This window comes from Hypomesus nipponensis, chromosome 28, assembly GCF_054491055.1.
Source record: "Hypomesus nipponensis isolate SF chromosome 28, ASM5449105v1, whole genome shotgun sequence".
NCBI classification, from domain to species: Eukaryota; Metazoa; Chordata; class Actinopteri; order Osmeriformes; family Osmeridae; genus Hypomesus; species Hypomesus nipponensis.
The window spans coordinates 5,087,694-5,108,234 of record NC_140388.1 but is presented as its reverse complement, the minus strand read 5'-3'; the positions used below and the strand labels follow the sequence as shown (position 1 = coordinate 5,108,234).

The 20,541-nt window shown below is 46.2% G+C and overlaps 1 protein-coding gene across 1 annotated transcript in view; it reads left to right on the top strand.

Moving 5' to 3' along the window:
* Positions 1-860: 860 nt before the first annotated feature.
* Positions 861-20,541, top strand: part of LOC146219603 (protein unc-13 homolog B-like) — a gene marked incomplete at its 5' end in the record, with an annotated part of 86,443 nt that continues 66,762 nt past the window's right edge. The window contains 7 exons of the mRNA XM_084694692.1: positions 861-906; positions 8,705-8,804; positions 15,060-15,180; positions 15,398-15,521; positions 16,255-16,328; positions 16,653-16,710; positions 18,711-18,924. Coding sequence (XP_084550818.1) covers positions 861-906; positions 8,705-8,804; positions 15,060-15,180; positions 15,398-15,521; positions 16,255-16,328; positions 16,653-16,710; positions 18,711-18,924 — 737 coding nt within the window. The remainder of the gene's footprint in view (positions 907-8,704; positions 8,805-15,059; positions 15,181-15,397; positions 15,522-16,254; positions 16,329-16,652; positions 16,711-18,710; positions 18,925-20,541) is intronic.

The following is a 20,541-nucleotide window of genomic DNA, read 5'->3' as shown; positions in this document are numbered from 1 at the left end:
GCACTCCCTCCAGTCGGTCATCACAGTCAGGATGGCATGGCGAGGTCATTCCTACAGAGTGAAGCGGCTGTCAGGCTGGCACAGTGCCAACGAGGTCATGGGGCCTCCCCAGAGCTGCTGCCAACATGGACAGAGCCACGCTGTGCTGACGACTTGAGACACATTGCCTATTTAGCGCTCATTTACCTCTCTGTCTTTGTCCTCTCTCTCTTTCTCTCTCTCTCTCTCTCTCTCTCTCTCTCTCTCTCTCTCTCTCTCTCTCTCTCTCTCTCTCGCCCCCTCGTGTGGATGAACTCAGTCTGTCCGTCACACTCACTCTCTCTGTGAGGTGCTTGAATAAATCATGTGTGTTTGTGTGTATTAATAAACCAATTAACTATAAACCAATGTTGTACATATATACCAACAAAGATTCAACAGGCTTACTGCTGTCATTAGTATGTAATGACAACTATACCATCTGAAATCTGTACTGTTACATGCCCAGCTCTAAGGCTGTGACAAAGAAGTCATATGCCAGAGTGAGTGATATAGCCCCCAGAAAATATCTAGATGTTTTCTGTCAATGGGGTGTAGCTTTTCATTAAACTAATGAAAGAACCGTTAGAAACGAATCGTTATAACAATAAAAGAGGTCAGACGCTAGCACCTAACATTTGATGTCACGCCTAGCTGAACTGACTGCCCGGGTAAATCTTTGCTATTCGTAGAGCTTGACAGCCAGTTGAGCTTTTAAGAGCTTGTGTTCTCCAAGTGCTATTTTGGCTTTGCATGGAGGGGGGGGGGGGGGGGGGGGGGGGGGGGGGGGGGCTAAGGCAGCTCTCCTGCAAAGTGTCATTGGGCTAACCTGTATCCTTTCTCTCTCTTTTCTTTCAGTCAAAAAAGCCAAGCTCCACGGCCCCCCAGGTAAGAGAGAATGCGCCCTCTCCCACCGACACTCACGCACACACATGGACAAAATAAACACATCCCAGAGGTCAGAGGTTAGGGTCAGGGGTCCAGTGGGAGGTCGAGATCTGGACCTCGCATGTACAGTGCAGCGTTCAACCCCAACCCATAGCAGAGCTCCGCGGTTTAAGAACGTGGCCGTGGCTCGTCTTCTCTCGCGCCAGTCCGTCGTTGTGGTCCTCTCCGCCCCGTCGGGGCTGCTCCCTAGTTGGACGTCACCGCCCTCGGTGTCTGTCCTTCCTGGTGTCCACTCCTGGCCCAGCCGGTGCCTCGCTCGTGTCTTCACTTCCTGGTGTCCACTCCTGGCCCAGCTGGTGCCTCGCTCGTGTCTTCACTTCCTGAGGGGAGGACAGCGGGAGAATGAGAAGAAGCAAGTCAAAAGGAAGATGTGTGTGTGGAGGGGGGTGGGTGGGCTGGGGGTGGGGGGCGGGGGGAGGGAATCAATAGATCATCAGAGACGAAGGGCCACCTGGTGACTCAAAATGACAACGTGTCATCTTTAGATGAAAGAGGAGATGGAGAGCATTATCCTTCAGGGTGTCGGCGGGCAGGGCAGGGGGTGCGGGTTGAGGAGGAGGAGGAGGGCTGCTCCCCGATGATTAGACAGCTTTGAATGGGTGTCTTTAAGAGCTGTCAAATGGTTATTGCATGTGGCGAGAGGATTTGGAATCGGTGGTTGTTTTTGTGGCCGCGTGGCACGGCAGGGAACCGTGCTTCTGCGGAGAATGTCACGCCGCTGAAATGTTACCGGGACATACTGTGCCTCGGAGCAAACCGTTTCAAAGTTTGTTCATACACAAACTTTGACAGTATAATAAGGTATATCTGTATTGTGTGTCTCAGGTCAGAAAAGCCACATCAATTATATCGCTATCATATGCCCCAGTTTGGGGAATAGGGTGATCTGGTTTATGAGAAGACTCCCCCTCCCCCCACCCCCCCCTTCCCCCTAGCCCCCCAGTCTCGTCTACCTTCCCAGGGGAGGGATTCCTTTTTAAGAGGCTAGTTTTGTATGTCAGTCTGAATTACTTTTGCGAAATGTGGCTTTTTTTTTTTTTTTTTGTGGCTGATTATTGTAATAAGTCTGCTCTTTAAGTCCTCTTTGTCTGAAAGCCTTTGCCTCCACTTCATTCCCTTCAGTCTAAACTTGGATTTGGTTTTGCTGATCAAATCAAGGTCTTCGGTACTAAACTTCATACCTTCATTGTGAAGATGAAGCTCTTTTCTCAGTAAATATACTCGTCTGGTTGTTTATACTGACCAAACAGTCAATGTTGATGCTTGGCTTATTTCAGAGATTGTCATTCTTGCTGGCAGAATTTCCCTTCAGCTGTGCAGTTTATGAGGTGTGTTTGAGGAGATTCGCATGACGGAATATTTATTCAGCGCTATGATTTCCCCTGTTTCTAAAAAGGCATGTGAGAAAAGGTGGAGGGGGAGACAGAGAAAGATGGAATCTGGAGATTGAATGACAGAGGGTTTCATAGCTTGAGTGCAACAATAATACAGAAGTGAAACTCACCGGTCCTTTTAAAAGTGAGAGTATGAAACGATGAAGGGAGAAAGAGGGCAGATCAGACCAAACCTAGACCCCAAACAGACAGATGGCATGGAGAATGGATGTCACAGAGATATTTCCAAAGGAAACTGAACTTGAGAAAACGATTGTGTTCACCGTCAGTCATTTGTGTCAACACTTTTAGGCTGGGAGGTATCCTGTCGTCGCTTCTCATAAGCCGAAGACTGGAGTTGCTTCTGCATGATGGTTCTCACACCTCATTGTGTGACTTACTGTTGCGTTGGTCGTCATCTGTTGATAAGCAAGGATCGAGATGTGGTCTGATTGGTTGTTCTTACAGATAACCCCGGGGCATAAAAGGGAATGTGGAACATTGTTCTCTAGAATCATCTTCTCCTGAGGTCCTTTTCCTCAGCAGCCACTTCCATCATAATCTAGTGTCTGTCACCGTATAAGACAGCTCCTTAAATGTCAGCCCACCCAAGTCTGCCATGCAGCAATGTTGGGCGCCTGACCGACTATATAACGTATTTATTTATATAAGTCATGTTCCCTTAATTATGAATGAAGATGGTTGCTCCCTGGCAGGCCCTGGTGCATGCTGGGATGTGGCTGAAGATGATTGCTCCCTGGCAGGCCTTGCTGCATGCTGGGATGTGGCTGAAGATGGTTGCTCCCTGGCAGGCCCTGGTGCATGCTGGGATGTGGCCTGATGGGACAGTCAGTGACTGCAGTTTTTGGGCTGACTGTTTCCCCTCTCGCACTGTCTCCGCCTCCCTTCTCAATTCTAGTCCTCCTTCCCTCTCATCCCAGCCTCTCACCTACAAGCACTGAAGGCGAGTTTAAGTGGATGTGACAAACTGATTTCTTCTTCTGTATCCCCTCAGAAGAAGTTGGTAATCTGAGGAACAGTCAGAAAGGTAATCAGTTTCACCAACCATGGTGGAATGTCCAGCACGCCCCCCCCCCCCCCCCCCGCCCCCGGAAAGTCAAGTTAATTTAGTAAAAAATTGTTTTTTATTTTTTATTTGTTATAGCGGCAGATCACAAAAAGTCATTTAAGGTTACCTTTCCTATAAAACAGGTCTATAGCTTGCTCTTTTGTTAAACAAACGAAATTGCCTTATGTTATTTATCCCACTTACACAACTTCTTCAACTGGGAAGGGACTTCCATTAGTCCATTCAAACAGTACAGTAAGAAACAGCAAGCATTCTCAGCTCTCAGTAGGAAGTTCTCCAAGACCAAATGATATCTTATTTTATCTCTGAGGGGGAAACATCCTCAGTGGGAATGACGGAAACAACACAGTTTGGAAGCGACTACTGACAGGATGGTAAATAAACGATTAATCAGACTCTCCCACTAACCCCCTTTCCCTGCAGGAAATAGGGCTGTCCATATCATGCCATCCCTCTTAATCACAAACCTGGCAACCCTCTTAACAGAATGATGGATTATGCTATGATTAACCCCCTCACCCCCTGCCTGGCTCATCATTACAGCCATGCGCTGGGTGATGGATGAAATTACAATGAGCCGTCAGTGTGAAGGCTTTGTTCATTTCTGCTCTGGCTAACCCTTTGTGTTGTAGTGAGGATGATATTCTGTCATGGTGCTTATTTTAAAGTTTTCAAAACCACCATATGCACTTCCAAAACACCCTCCCTCCATGGCTGAACCTTGATGAGGCATAATGTATAGTACTGAACGCATAAAATGAGGTAGTTGCAAAATATATCCTGTTTGCCCAAATTTCAGACTTGAAGGGGATTTTTTATAGAAAACCTTAGTGAACTGAAAAGTGACCTATAGACCTGCAATTTCTACATGGTCTTTTTGTGTACTGTACATACAGGACAAAACAGACATTTGCTGAGTAGCGACATCAGGTATTTGTCACTATTTAGCACCCCTTGATAAATATATCCATGACTAAGTACCTGCTATTTCAGGAGACTGGATTTGATTCTTGTCAGTTTCCCCACACCCTGATGACCCTCACAGTTGGCTGTTATTTTTGAGCAAGTGTAATTTCCTGTGGAGGAGAGAGGATGTAATCAAAGCGCAGTAGAGCAGGGCTGGAAGTCCAGGGGAGGACAGGAAATCTACTGCTGATCAGGAACCCCCGACTGTCAGTCACTCCTCTCCTCCATTTGCATCTGTGCGTTTCACCTTCTCCATCAGTTCCATGACTCCGCCTCCCTCTATTTGGGGCGCAAACTGGCAGAGCCTTGTCTACTGGTGGTTCCTCAGAAGGGGGGATGAGGTCAAGCGCACACACACACACACACACACACACACAGACACACAGGTGTGGACGTAGCCAGACACACACCCACGCAGAGAGGGGTACTTGAGAAACGTAATCAAACAAGGATTAGGTGTCTGGTCATCACACACTTCCTCTGTGTAGTTTGAACAGGGCCACCTGCTGTGCGTGAAATAGGAATGAGAGACACACACAGTGCTCACAGTAGTCACCTAAAAGTTCCCACAATGCCTCAGATGAAAGGAAATAAGAAGTGATATAGCTGACCCTTCACGCTTCCTAACAAGCCTGACTGGATTCATCAGTCTGGGATGTTTCCTTTATGGATAAGAGGGCAGGTTTCAGTATCTGCAACTTTGCCGCCTGTCGAGGGTTTGTACTTGGCCTCAAAGGCTCTGTTGAAGAGAAACCATGGAGTGAGGAACATGCGTTGGATAGGAATTGAAAAGTTGAGAGCCTTTCACTTTTCAAAAGCCCCCCCCTCCCTGCTTATACTTACGTTTTTCCATTTCCTTTTCCACGTTCTCTCCGACTGTTTTGCGAGTGTCTTTTGTCCTGCGCAAAAATGTCGCCCGATGATAATGACTTTAGAAAGCACTTTACGCTTTTTTAATGTGGCACTTTCATGCAAATGAGCATTTTCAAGTGGCAAGCTTGGGGTAGATATTTAGGTTACTTTGTTTGGTTTTAATTGCTCTATTTACGACGGTTGAAATGTTTTCCTTATGTGAATATGCAGTCACTGTAGTTTATGTTGGAGGATTATGTTTATTTTACAGTTGGACTTCATGAAGTATAGTATCTCAATTACAACTAGTTCAGTATTTTGATCATTCTTCTTTGGGCAAAAATAAGAGGTTTGTGCAGGGAATTAAGAGGGGAGGAAGGTGATAATGCATGGTACATCATTAATGAAGATTTGCTAGATTGCCTGACCTCTTGTTTTTAGTTGACATGTCTGCACCACACAAGTCCTGAAAACATTTCAGTTTTTAGGACATAGAGCTGAGCCGAGAACTATTTCTTCACACCCAGGGACTTCCCAATGAGCTTGGCAGTATCAGCCACTAGGATCTGAAATATGTGATCTTCTGCTGTACTTATGCGCCATCTGTACTTTGGATAAAAGCTTCAGCGAAATCAATAAAATGTAATGACTTGCGTGAATACAAAATTGGGAAATTGGGAAAACCCATAGACGACCTGTCTCCCTTAGCATCCCTGTCACCCTCAGAGACTGTTGAGACGGTGGTCTCACCAGTACTTGGTGTGCTATTCAAATATTGCTCGTACGACCAAGGACCAATTCTCTGAGACTGCACATCTAAACTAATCTAAATACACTCCTAGACTTCTAAAACTTCTCGTCTTCTATTTTGTTATTCTCTTCATTTCAACCAGATTGTTATCTTGCATATTGTTCCGTTTAATTCACATTTGATTAATGTAATCATTTTTGCATAGTTTTCCTTAACGATGGACTCTTGGTAAAGAAATAATTACTTCAGATGACATGTAATTATAGAATTGCTGAATTTACATTAACAGTGATATCAAGATTTTGGTCTTCCTTGAAGACTGTCCATTTTGACTGGTGCCATGATGATGAATATTATCCAGATATTTGGCTGCTGATTCAAAAGATATTGTTATACTGTATGTACAATTTAGTAAAATATAGAAGGTCTTCTCTAGCGTCATTCTCCTCCATGATTTTCACGTTTAAATAAACACGAGGGCAAACTATAAATCGAAAAATGTATGTGGGTGTCAGCGTGATGATAAAAATATCACACAACATGCAATAATTGCAATACTGAATAGTATACATTTCCCTCCCCATCCCTAATGATAACATCTAGATAAGGCTCACAGATTCATGACCGATCACATACGCCGCTGATTGATAAACATGAACCGATCGGCACCACTCATTGGAAGAAGGTCCTTTTGACCTCAAAGTATGTTGTTTTATTATAAAAAATGGATCTAATCTCAACTATTTTCACTACTCAAATCTAAAGTATTAAACAGATTGAGGGTGGTTATCTCTAGTGGGGAGATTGTAAATTGTAATGAGACCACTAAACAATAGCTTTAATACAGGCCGAATCTGTTCACACCAGCATTTATGATTAAACTTAATATACACTCTTTAAAATGCCATCTTTTATGAGGTTACATTAGGAGCTAATGGCATTATTTCCTATAAATGGGCAAAGTATGTAAATGTTTGAGAATTGAGCATTTTTTATATTGCAATTTATTTTGTGTCTGTCTTTTGTCCTAGGGAGTTGAATTATTGCCTTTTTTCCATTTGTGAATTCTGAAATCCCACTTGATTGAGTTTTCTTCCTCTTATTATCTGCCCTCTCTTTAATGAGCTTTAAAGATGATATTTGTCCTTCAGAAAGACTGGGGTTTGTTTTTTTTTATTTATTTTTGACCGGGAAATTTAATTGAGATCTGCGGAGCGGTCGATATTAAGACATTTCTATAAAAGACCATGGTTCTAAGTTTGGTTGTTTTTTTATTAAATAATTGAATTGGGGGCATTTGCTGTTGTTCATCATAGACAAACACAATTCCATTGAGGTACAGCAGTACATAACAAGGATGGACTTTGTCTTGCTCAGACAGGTAGCCAGTATCCAGTGTTCTTACAGCATTTCTCTGCTTTTTTGGATGTATCACTTATAACCAGGTTATTTCCTCCTTTCCTCCTAAGTACTATACTTGAAGACTAAATTGGTTTATGTGGACATAGATTTGCCGTGTGTCAGGTTTTTTTTAAACATGCGGTTTAGGACTACAACCATTGTAATCTTTGCTTTTTACTAATAAACAACCAGAGATGTTCACAGAAAGTTGCAATCAGGATGAAAGTGAACACCTCATGACCCAATACCAGCCTTGCTTGTGACTGTCAGTGTACACCAGCTCATTGGAAAAACAGGTATCTATACCACAAGATATAGGCAATGCCCAGTTGAACAAAATATTTCTATGATTCTTATCCGAGTCAGGCTACAAAAGCAGTGAGAGATGAGGTGATGATGCTATCTAGCTGTTATTGGTAAACAAATCTGGTCTGGATATATATGATGTCAGGAATATTCAGACAGCACTTGTGCTTTTGCGTAAAATTCCCAAGCCTGCCTAAACCGAACCCCTCAAACATCAACGATAACTTGCCTTCACGAACGATGACTTCGACCCGCGACAAATATCTCGTTCCACTTTAGAGAAGCTGCACTATTTTTCAAAGTTTCCCCTGAATTGAACATTCCAGCCTCTGTGAGTCTGGGCCCGGCTCAGCCTCTCCCCTGACCCTCACATTGGGGAAAATTGAAATTTGTCGGCAAATGAGCTGGTAAATGACTTTCCCACCGCGCTGTCGCTCGAGGAGCCCCCAGGGGCCCCGCTGTCTTCGTCTCCCCCCTTCCTGCGGAGGACGGCGCATTCAGACCAGTGGCATTTCAAATATGCTCCCAATTATCTCGATAGCTCTCAGACCATTGTGCCATGATGCACCCCTAGCTCCGCCATTCTGGCCCTTCAAATCTATTGACTTGGTTTTAATCAGGGTCATGGAGACAGATGGGAAAATGCACCTCCTTTTGGGAGATGCCAACCCTGGTTTTCGGGAAAAGGAGGCGCAATCTAAGTCAAACCAAAAGAGAGGTGGTCTCAAAGACACTTGAGTGACTTCTTTTGTTGACTTTTGATGTTTTTGGTTTGTCGAGCTAATCTTGTCAAGCAGTTGATGCATTATTTCAACATTTCAATACTGTCTCTACTCGCCACTCCAAAGGTTTGTCCAAAGACGTATGTTTAAGTGCCTGTGCAACGTGAGGAAATAAATACGATACAGCAATGTCCAGTACAGTGATTCCTTTTGGCTTGAGGCACTATTGTTTAAAGCTTTCGTCATGGTTCCTGTTCTTGTCCCATCTCTTCCGCAGATAAGTTCAATGCCTACGTGACCCTGAAGGTGCAGAACGTCAAGAGCACCACCATCACAGTAAGAGGGGACCAGCCATGTTGGGAACAGGACTTCATGTTGTAAGTATGCTGTAGCAATGTTTACTTCCTCGTCCCATGTCAGGATATAAAATAAAGTGTAAACCAAGTGGTTTGGATTTATCCTCCGATTGGGCGAATTGTAATTCTTAGTGATTTGTTTTTAGACCAAAGGACACATGGCCCGGTCTGCAGTGTAGCGTATGGTCTGCAGTGTAGCGTAAGGTCTGCAGTGTAGCGTACGGTCTGCAGCGTAGCGTGTGGTCTGCAGTGTAGCGTAAGGTCTGCAGCGTAGCGTATGGTCTGCAGCGTAGCGTATGGTCTGCAGTGTAGCGTACGGTCTGCAGTGTAGCGTACGGTCTGCAGTGTAGCGTATGGTCTGCAGCGTAGCGTAAGGTCTGCAGTGTAGCGTAAGGTCTGCAGTGTAGCGTAAGGTCTGCAGTGTAGCGTACGGTCTGCAGTGTAGCGTACGGTCTGCAGTGTAGCGTAAGGTCTGCAGTGTAGCGTACGGTCTGCAGTGTAGCGTAAGGTCTGCAGTGTAGCGTGTGGTCTGCAGTGTAGTGTATGGTCTGCAGTGTAGCGTACGGTCTGCAGTGTAGCGTAAGGTCTGCAGTGTAGCGTGTGGTCTGCAGTGTAGTGTATGGTCTGCAGTGTAGCGTACGGTCAGCAGTGTAGCGTATGTTGACTTCGGTCTCTAAAGGCCAGACTCTGAAAATGTCTGATGGAATATGTTGGTTTTGACAAAACCATTAGAATTCCAATTCTTGACTACAATCCCTTTGAAAGTCAAAAGCCAAGTCTGGACGCTGTGGCTTTTGACCTGGTCACTTCCCGGGAGAATATTTTTCATGCAAGTCATGAAATCTGAATGGACGCAGAGAGACAAGTGAATGGAAGAAATTGGGGTCCGGAGTATTTGTGTGTGTGTGTGTGTGCAGGCAGGGAGAGACCTGCCTCTACTCCAGGCAAGGAACGGCCTCCTAAGGGGACATTTGCAGAGCTGGTGGAACAGATGTGAAAGTGAAATAGCATGGAAGGCCTCCACTGGTAAAAAAAACACACGAGTAGATCGAAATTGAATGAGAAGCCGAGTGGATTGTGGACAGTGGATGTAGTAGACATGGCTCCTTTACTTGGCCAGGGACAGTACAGTATATGTATAAATGCCCCTGGCCCTGCTCAATGTGTAGGGAGAGCGTTCTCCGTCTTCATGACCTCACTTTGCGATACTGTCGGCAGCCAATCCATCTATTTCATTGCCCTAGAACGTGGAGACATCCCCTTTTTTGTTGTTGTTTTTTTTTACACGGTTCTATTTTGAAAGATTGGGTACAGTTTTTCTGCCCTTTTGTGTTTTGCTGCTTGTTTGTGTGTGCTAACCTCTGATTTATCTTTGTTGAATTGAAGGTCTGACCCTGGCGTCTTAAAAAAGGCAGTGAGGGGCTGCTGTTGTTGTTGTTAATCACAACTCCCTGTTTTGTGTGAATGTATTGTGCTGTAAAAGAAACAGAAAGAGCAGGTAGACAGAGGTCATTGATGCCAAGAACATGGGGTCAAACAGGGAAAATATTCCCTTCACACACCTCTACACACCCACCCACCCACACACTTGAAACAGTATAAATGTATACATACATGTACTTGGCAACCCGCTCGTACTCACATCTTCCTTTCACTCTTTGTGGGCACCTAGCTGTGTGTGGTTGAAAAATGATTATTTTAGAACAAGCATCCAAATGGACCCAATCCTCCCTTCTAGTCTCATTTTCATCCCCTCACTCTCTCCGTGAATCATCCTGAGGCTGTCTTTGTCGGTCTGTGTCTTGTTGTGATCCCTTATCGCGCTATGTTGATCTCTCCGTGTTAGCTTTCTCTACACGGTCTCTTTCAATGCTGCCCTCTCACAGCTGCATGCCCGGGGCTCTCTTTTGTCCCGGCCCCGGTGCGCTCGCCTCAAAGCTGAAAGGTCACCTTTTTGTTTCTTCCCGGCATCCACCAACCTGCAGCAGAAGAACATGACAGTGGACGGGCGTCCACGAAGCCTCCACAGCCATGACTGATAGGAGCCCCGGGGTCTCGGAGAACGAGCTGGATGATAATAGGCTAATTAGCTAATAGCCTCATTAGCAGCTGTTTGTCTCGGCGGGTACGGGGAGAGGGAAGAGTCGAGTCTGTACCTACCGAGTGTCCCAGTTGGAAGTCGTGTTCCTGAATGGCGCGGCAGGGAGGAGGAGGACGGCCGAATGGTACTCTTGCCACGTGAAAACGGAACGCGTTTCCGCAGGAAGGCTAGGTCGTTTGAGCGGCCGTAGTGGAGTCCAAGCGGAGTGGGTCAGCGCGGGTGTTGTAGAGAGGGCGGACGTGTGGCCGTACTAAGCTGGATGAGGCCGGGAGGCGCGGTGTGTGTGCGCGCGCCTGCCCACCTCGCTGGGTGACGTAGCGGACGACTGTGGGACAGGGGGGGAGTGTCCCTGGCTGGGGGATTAGTAGCCCCGCCGCACGGCCAATCTGGACTAACCCCTACTGAACACACACACACACACACACACACACACACACTACATTTAGTCAGTCCTTTATGGTCTGCTGCGCCTCACTGAATGGCACTTCTTTTGCATGTCCCTGTTTATATAAGCGTTTGTGAAATGACTGAATGAATGTAAACGTATTCATTCACGTTACATTTAGTCATTTAGCCGACGCTCTTATCCAGAGCGACTTACAGTCAGTACAGGGACATTCTCCCTGAGGCAAGTAGGGCGAAGTGCCTCGCCCGAGGACACAACGTCATTTGGCACGGCCGGGAATCGAACCGACAACCTTCTGATTGGTATCCCAATTCCCTAACCGCTCAGCCATCTGACCCCCACACAGACTCACACACTCTCAAAAGAGAGACAGAGAGCGGGAGAGGGAAAAGGAGTCAAAGTGAGACCGAGAGAGACAGAGAGAAGCATAATGGGATTGTGATTGAAGGATGGTCATGGGACAGAAGGAACGGAGTGATAGGGGTGACTGTGGGCACGGACAGAGGAAACACAGAAAAAACTGCTGGGGTGGGGTGGGGGGGGGGGGGTACAGAAGAGAGGAGACGGCAAGGAAAGATAAAGGAGAGTTTGACAGGAGGGGAGAGAGAGAGAGAGGGTCAGAGTGCTTAAAGAGGCAGAAGAACAAAAGTATGAGAAATCCTTTCAAACGAGGAACCGCTGGCACATTCTCCTAGTGACATACAAAATCCGTCATCTCCGCCAAACTCGTTTTCTGCCGCGGCTCTCCATGGCTTCGCTCTGTAGGCGTGGTCTTGATAATTAATCACAGCACTAATTATAGTCTGTCAGAGTTCACAGCATGAAGCACCGCGGGGAGCGTCCATTTTACAGTTAAACTCCAAATTCGAACGTTCACTAAGGACTTTCTACAGTTAACATTTCTGGGTATATTTGACAAGAAATACCCCCCTTTTTTAGCAGTTGCTGAGCTCGTTGGCTTATGGTTTGAGGACGCTTGTTTTAGGAACAAGGAAGAACCAAGCAGAGAGCGGCCAGGCAGATAAGGGATGCGTTTCAGCCTCGCTGGTCTGGACGGGGAGCATTTTGATGCGACAGATGCCTGTATTTGGGTCAGAGGTGACAGCAGTGATGCCACACACAGGTTGACAGCAGCCTAGAGTCGCTAACCGGTGGATATGACTCTGCTCAGGGGAACTTCATCCTGACCTTTAATCCTAACCTTAACCATTCACTAATCCCACGGGTAGGATAGCAGACAATCAGTTGTCTAAGCCTGTTCAACTGAAATCAAGACACAAGTATAAATTGGTCCCTTTCACAGACCTCGAATGACAATCTCACAATTCGAATTTGCATAGTAAAATCAATTAATCGTGTTTTTTGACATGTTGGACATGCAAAAGCAACTTAGCTCTGTCATTCTGCACTCTGCTTTTTCTATCAAGCTCAGATGCTGTTTGGTACGAGTTCCTCAGTATCCCTCAATGGTTTCCTATCATTTATTTAATATTGTTTTTAGTGGCATGTACATGCAAGAATGAAGAATTAAAAAATGCTTTCCAATCTGGAAAGCATGAAGCGAGTTAAATCACTGATTACTGATTTATCTTTCCGACATGCTTGTATTAAAAAAGTATCTACTGTGCAACACAAAACAATTGGATCATTCTAACAACCTCACATCATCTTTTTAAGCGTAGAAATGGTCAACGTTGAATCCTTGAACAACGAGGTTGAAATAAATATTGATTCAACCGCCTCAATTTGAGGATATCTATATTTGAGGTCGATTTGGTCGTGTGAAAGATCGACGAGCCCAGTGCCAGTCAGGTTACTGTCAAGATTTGAAACGATACGTTCTCGTCTCGCAATGTATTTATTTACGTTTTCTCTGAGGTGGAGGGCTTCCCTCGTATTGACTGTTTGTCACCTGACAGGAATGAATGTCTCGAGGAACAATCTGTCATTGTCTGCAGTCTGCCCTCCCACTCCCCCACCCTGTGGCTGGGCTGTCTGTCATTATAAGCCCTGTTAGCCACAGACCTGCAGGAAGACGCCCCTCAGACAGGGGTTCTGGAAATCAATTTATCAGCCTCATTTCGAGTGGTGGGCACACCATCTCGCGTGCGCACACGCAAACTCCATTTCTCGTGGTTCCAGCGCAATATCGAAAGATAGATCCCTGTCCTTCACCTTTTGAAAATGCCCATTTACGTCCTGTCGTTTAACGGTTGCCATTGCCTTCTGTGCCCGCACTGTTGTCCAAGTCTTTGGTCCCACAGGAATCGTATAGCACGGCGCACACACTGAAGACAACTGGTGTGTGTGTGTGTGTGGTTACCAAGACGGGGATGAGTGTAGTGTTGAGCCTGGTGCTCTCTGGGTAAACAAGCCTCTCGTGCTGCCTAACTCTCATTGAGTCTGTCTTATAGGGTATTCGTGAAACAATCAGCCTAACTGGTAATACTAAGCTGAAGTACATCCGAACATACCATTTCAAACGAGCACATCCACTATGTATGCATGGGAACTCTTTAGTTTCCACTCCATCTCTCCGTGTCGTGGGGGCTTGAGCTGTAGAGGGGAGATATTCTACGGCGGGTGGGGAGGGGGGAGAAGGGTCGGGGGCAGGTTTACATTGTGACAGAGCTGTTCCAAACCTTCCGTGTCTGTAGCCCACAAAAGATGATCAGGCCTCCTGTGTCTGAGGATATGAGGACAAGCTTGGCCCCCCCCAAAATAGGAAGTGGCGTGTCATGCCATTATCCCAGATGACCGGAAGGCCTGAAACGTACGCTTTGTAGACCTCGAAACCACCTAGACATTTCTAAAAGACAATGTTGTGATGGATATACTTTTTTTCTGAACCCTGTCGATGCTGAAATCCATCCCTTTGGTTCAGTTGCAAGAGTTTTGTTTCCCCTGCATGGCCCTCAACTTGTGTGTCTGCCTGTAGGCAGCGAGACTGAAGGTATTGAAGTGTGCCGATTTAATCTGCTCCGTCTATCCCTCCCTCCCTCCCCCCTCTCGCTCCCTGCTGTCCTGCTCGCTGTCGCTCTCCTCCCTCTACGTCCATCCCACTTTTCTCTCCCCTCGCTCCCTCCCCCTCTCTCTATCTCCATCCCAGCTCTCTCTCCCCTCTCTCCCTCCCCCTCTCTCTATCTCCATCCCAGCTCTCTCTCCCCTCTCTCCCTCCCCCTCTCTCTATCTCCATCCCAGCTTTCTCTCTCCCTTCTCTCCCTCCCCCTCTCTCCCTCCCCCTCTTTCTCTATCTCCATCTTAGCTCTCTCTCTCTCCCCTCCCTATCTCCCTCCCCCTCTCTCTATTTCCATCCCAGCTCTCTCTCTCTCCCTCCCCTCTCTCCCTCCCCTCTCTCTATCTCCATCCCAGCTCTCTCCCTCTCCAACACAGTGCCTGCTTCATATGATTGCTGGTATTTGATCAGATGCTTAAGGATGCAAATTTCAGACCAGCACTCTGCGAGGTCCCCAGCCATCGCACGCTCCCCAGCCTAATAAGGGAGAAGGAATTCATTAGGGGCACTGTAGAGACAGAGAGTGACAGAGAGAATGAAAGAGTGACAGCACCAATCATCTGTGTTGCCCTGTCAGTGAGAGCTTTTTACTGGCTGAATCGTCATTATAACTTGGAAGAATGTGTTGTGGAATCTGCCTCTAATGTCAGTTTCAACTGTGTGCGTGCGTGCGTGCGCGCGTGTGTGTATGTGTGTGTGTGTTTGTGTGTGTGTGTGTGCGTGTGTGTGTGCGTGTGTGTGTGCGTTTTCCAGTGAGATCAGCGGAGACCAGGAGTCTGGGTTGGTCGTGGAGCTGTGGAACAAAGGTCTCATTTGGGACACCATGATTGGGACCTCGTGGATCCCCCTGGAGACCATCCGCCAATCAGACGAGGTCCAGGCTCACACGCTCACACGCAAGCATGCTCTCCTCCGTTCTCTTCCTCCCTCTCCCGGCTCTCCTCTCCTCTCTACCTTTGTCTGGGTCATTGATCGAACCCCCTTTTCTACCTTTCTTCCATTGCTCCTTTTATCTCATTCCCTTCCCCTCTCCTCCCCCTCTGCCTCTCTGTCCTCCCTCCCCTCCTGCCCGGGTGTCCGTCTCCATGCAGGAAGGCCCGGGGGAGTGGACGTGTCTGGACTCGGAGGTTCTGATGAAGGAGGAGGAGATCTATGGCACCGCAAACCCCACGCCTCACCAAGTGTTGCTGGACACCCGCTTTGAGCTTCCCTTTGGTACGCGCGCTCAAACCCACACGCAGTCTGACACGATGGGAATTGCGTACCAAATGTACTGTAAGGGGCTGGATATTAACACCATGTTAGCGCTTCTGTCCGGCACCATTATGGCCTTTTAAGTTCTCGGCCTAGGCTGTGTGACAGACGAGCCGGAGCCTGAAGATGAAGATAAGATTGGATTCTCCCTTGTTTGGCTGACTCTTCGAGGCCAAAGCCATTGGCATGCACCAACAGTGTGTCTGGTCAAAGTGTCAAAGCGTCTCTCTCTGTCTCTCTCTATCTCTCTCTATCTATCTATATCTATCTATCTGTCTATCTATCTCTGTCTCTCTCTCTCTCTCTCTCTCTCTCTCCTCTCTGTCTCTGTCTCTCTGTCTCTCTCTTTCTCTCTCTGTCTCTCTCTCTCTCTCTCTCTCTCTGTCTCTCTGTCTCTCTCGTTCTCTCTCTCTCTCTCTCTCTCTCTCTCTCTCTCTCTCTCTCTGTCTCTGTCTCTGTCTCTCTCTCTCTCTCTCTCTCTCTCTCTCTCTCTCTCTCTCTCTCTCTCTCTCTCTCTCTCTCTCTGTCTCTGTCTCTCTCGCTCTCTCTCTCTCTCTCTCTCTCTCTCTCTCTCTCTCTGTCTCTCTCTCTCTCTCTCTCTCTCTCTCTCTCTCTCTCTCTCTATATATATATATATATATATATATTTTTTTTTTTTTCTCTCCTCCCTCTCTTCCTCTGTCTCCCACATCAGATATACCAGATGATGAGGCCCAATACTGGACCAGTAAGCTGGAGCGCATCAATGCCATGCGGATACATGATGAGGCAAGTCCAAGTGTTTTCGGGGGAAATTCTTTTTTTTCCAATTTCTTCTTGCTTTTACGAAGCAGTGGTGTTAAATCACTTCATCATTTTGCTACCTGAATAATGTCATTTATTATTATTTTATTTCCATTTTGGAACCCATCGGCAGAATAATGTTCTCATGCTATTTGAGGATCTCCTTAAAAGTTCATGCTCGCTTTGTGTGAAGTTGAAGAGATTTGATCTGGAGATGGAATAAAGTCATGCCATTCCAACGTGTGTCTGCCACCTTGTGGTGTGAAATGGCTACTACAACAATCACAGTGTCACTGTTTTGTTCTCCAGTATCCACTACAAGAGGAAGTTCAGAGAAGGAGGATGGCATCTGCACCTTCTCAGTGCTGTAAGTCTGACACATCCTGGTTTTGGGACAGGGTTACGATCCAGGGATCAGAGCTGGGATAGGGTCGTATTCTAGGGGTTTGGAGGGGGTTATGTTCTTGGGTGGAGAGTTGGAAAATGGGGGTTGTGTTCTAGGGTTGAGAGATGAGAAGGGTTTGGGATTGGAGGCTTTGCGGTTGGGTTTTGTGACGGGTGGGTGAAGAAGGTTTGCGGGATATGGAGGCTGATATGGGGGAATGTCCCTGTACTTACTGTAAGTCGCTCTGGATGAGAGCGTCTGCTAAATGACTAAATGTAAATGTAAATATGCTGTAGAGTGAGAGTCAGATGACAGGTAAACACGGTTGTGATCTTTGTTCTCGCATTTCCATTGCATGTTTGAGTACCTGATTGCAATCTGTCAACATGGATTCTTTGTATTTTTTTCATCATTTTTCAACAGTAGTTCAACTGTTGTATTGTACATCAATGGGGAGGCGTGTGTGTGTACTCCACAATGGGAGTGTTCCATTATTTCAACATTATTGCTTTTAAATCGTTCTTTTCCCAGCATTTTACATCCCTCCATTTTCTCTGTCTCCACTATTGACCGTTGCGTGTCTCTCATGTGGGACGTTTCCTCTCAGATCATTTTTTATTGTTGTTTTGGCCGGTACGGCCGTTAAGTGTCGTTTCACGTCATCCTTTTCCAATTTCTTTCTTGCATCACCTCTTGCGATACTTTCAGAATATGATGCCGTTACATGATTGTTCCACTTTTTGTTGCTTTATCAGGAGAGTTTGTAGCCTTGGATATAAATGGTGTATTGTTTAAACACCCCTTCACTTTCCTTGCCCACCTTCTTGCTTCTGCTATTTGAATTCTTGCTTCCGTGCCATCAAGGCAGCTGGAGTTATTTCGGATGGAGCGAACAGAGTATGTACCCAACTCAAATCTGATGTTTCTCCAGCTCTGTATTCGTCCTGTCTTTTCCCTTGTTATTAATGCATGGACGGGCCTCTACCCTCATTGTTCCTCTTGCTTTTCACTTACAAGTATGTCATGTGTGTGAATGTGTTGTGCTATATCTGAGCATATTCAAATGATGAAGAAACATGAATTCATTTGCTAACTTATAGAGCGATCCTTGACCAGTATTTAAAGTAACACTGTTGGGTCTCCAGCTGCCCTACTTCTGTCCATCCCATTCCAGCTGCAGACCACTAGAGGGAGCCAACACACTGTAGATTGCAGCCAATTCTAAAACCTCCCGTTTTCATCGTGGGACATTGCGTTAGGATATTTGGATATAAACAGGCAAATGCATACCATCATAAGAGCAGTAGGGTGTGCTGTTTGGTCTGATAGTTCAGAATGCTATACACATGATTCCTGAATTATATACATTTACATTTCTGTAAAGATGCATCATTAATGACTTGAGCAAACAATTTTTATCTCAGATGGACAGGTGGCTTTCTTCGTACATGAGCACCTTGCTGGATCCTTGCACCTTGTGGTTCCTTCTCTGTAGTCTAAAGTTGAGCTACAGAGTACTGGTACTTTAAAGTAAATTGTCTTTAGGCCATTTTAAGATAATGAGATACACTGCAGGTTTACTGTACTTACTAGAATATTCCCTTTACTTTCTTAACCCTATGGTTTAACAAGAGGTCCTCCTATGTTACTCATTTGGACAATTATGCTGATATGGCTACAAGTTCTCCAGCTAATCTAACATCAAAAAGCATGCTCAAATATATTTGTTTTAGAAGAAATTGGGAGGTTTGCATTAATTAATTCATAGATCGTCCAGAACTTTCAGAACTCCACTTTGTTCTCTTGGTACTGTTTTTCATGAAGATGGGAAACATAACCCTTAACTGTCAAAACCGATTGTCTTATGGATTGTTTTGGTGTTTGGGTCAAGATAAGCTTTTATAAAACCGTCTGAAGTTTAATCAAGCAAGGTGAATATGTGTATTTCCCCTCCTCTAATCCTGTGTTTCCTCTCCTCCCAGCCTTGGATGACCACGACAGTGCAGTGGAGGATCGCGACAGTGACTACCGCAGTGAGACTGGCGTCCGACCTCCACGATACCACACCACACCCCAACCCAACTCCTCTCTGCACCAGTACCCCATTGGCCACAGGCTACAGCACCAAAGCCTGGTCAGGGAGACAGACTCTGTGCAGAGCTATGAACTGGACTACAGAGAACCCCGAGAACACAGGTAAACAAACACACTAGAACGGTGACACATGATTGATTTGCTGTTTTTAGCAAAGTCATCGAACTATGGAGCACAAGAGTGGAACGGTAATGCTTCTCAACTGTAAAAACTGGTTGACAAGCTGAGAATTCAAATATATCTTAAGGTGCTAGTATTGTATTTTCTACTTGCCTGAACCTGAACCCGTATATTTAACCTTGAGCTCTGAAAGTTGTATGTGGTCACCTATGCTCATAAATGATGAAGATTGGGTTGTTTCTTGTTCCCTTCACAACTAAACAGCATCATTGCAATCATTACAACCAGTCACGCAAAGCCTTGTTTTGTTACCACAGCCATGCACTTACAGTGCATGCACATCTCATTCACTTTGAAATACGTGCTTTTTTTGTTGTTGCATGGATTAGTATTTGTATTCACTGCTAACTATTGTTTTCCTTCTTTCTTTTGCAACTGCACTCCTTGCATTTCCACTCCTTCCTGCACGATTTCTGTCATGTCTCTTGTCTGATGGTAGACGTTCTCGCATGAAGAGGGGGATCCAGATTATCCCTGTCGACTCTGGGATGGGTGTGGAGGACTGGGAGAGTAAGTTCAAAGTGCCGGACGGTGGAATCTTGGACGATTACCTGGACCAGGATCAGAAGACCTGGGAAGACGAGGACAAGAGCATCATCTATCGCATATCAAACAGCCCGAGCGAGTCCAAAGGGAGCAGGTTTTACCAGACAGTGGAGTGTGACGCGGGGTCGCTTGATGAAGGACCGAAGGAACTCGACGAGACAGGAAGACCCCGGAGGAAGAGCCGCAGCTTTGGCAGCGGGGAAGTGCGTCTCGTCTACAAAGAGGCGGGAAGCTTTGAGGATGAGACCTCGCCACCTGAAATTGACATCATTCCTTCTGTAAAGCAAATACAACAGCAAAGAGACAACGAGAGTCTTTTGTATAAGACCAGGTTGTGGGCCAAGACGGCTTTAGAGGACACGCTAGAAAACTATGCCGCCTACCGGGAGGCAGAAGCTGCCAGGGAAGAGGCTGGGAGATATAGGGCTCGGAGTGAGTATGGTTCTATTGGATCAGACGAAATGCAGTTCTCCTTTGGGTCGGAGGAGGAGCTAGACGACCTGACTTTTATCGAGGGAGACGTCACATACGAATACGAAAGTTACTACTACCCGGGCAAGTACGTGTCGCCTTACGGAGCACAAGGCTATTGGAGTAAAGGAAGGGCAGGCCCTGGACAAGATCAGGCCTTGTCTCCAGTGGATGAACCACATGATGAATACGTAGACACTATGGATGAACTTCAGAATTTGGTTCACTCTGTATCGGAATACCTGGCAGAGAAAGAGGATGAAATCAACAAATTTGAAACGTTACCGAAGTCGCCAAGGAGAAAACTGCCAGCATTGCCAACTGTTGTGAAAATGAAAGAGGCCAAGACTGATGAGGCCAAGACTGATGAGGCCAAGAGTGATGAGGCCAAGAGTGAGGAGGCGAAGCCACCTGAAAGTAAAGAAGACACTGCTGTAGAGCAGGGCATAGCTGGGGTGAAAAATGCAATGAGCTCCTTGTTCAGCACCTTAACAGGTTCCAAGCCCGCAGAGGCCTCTGAAG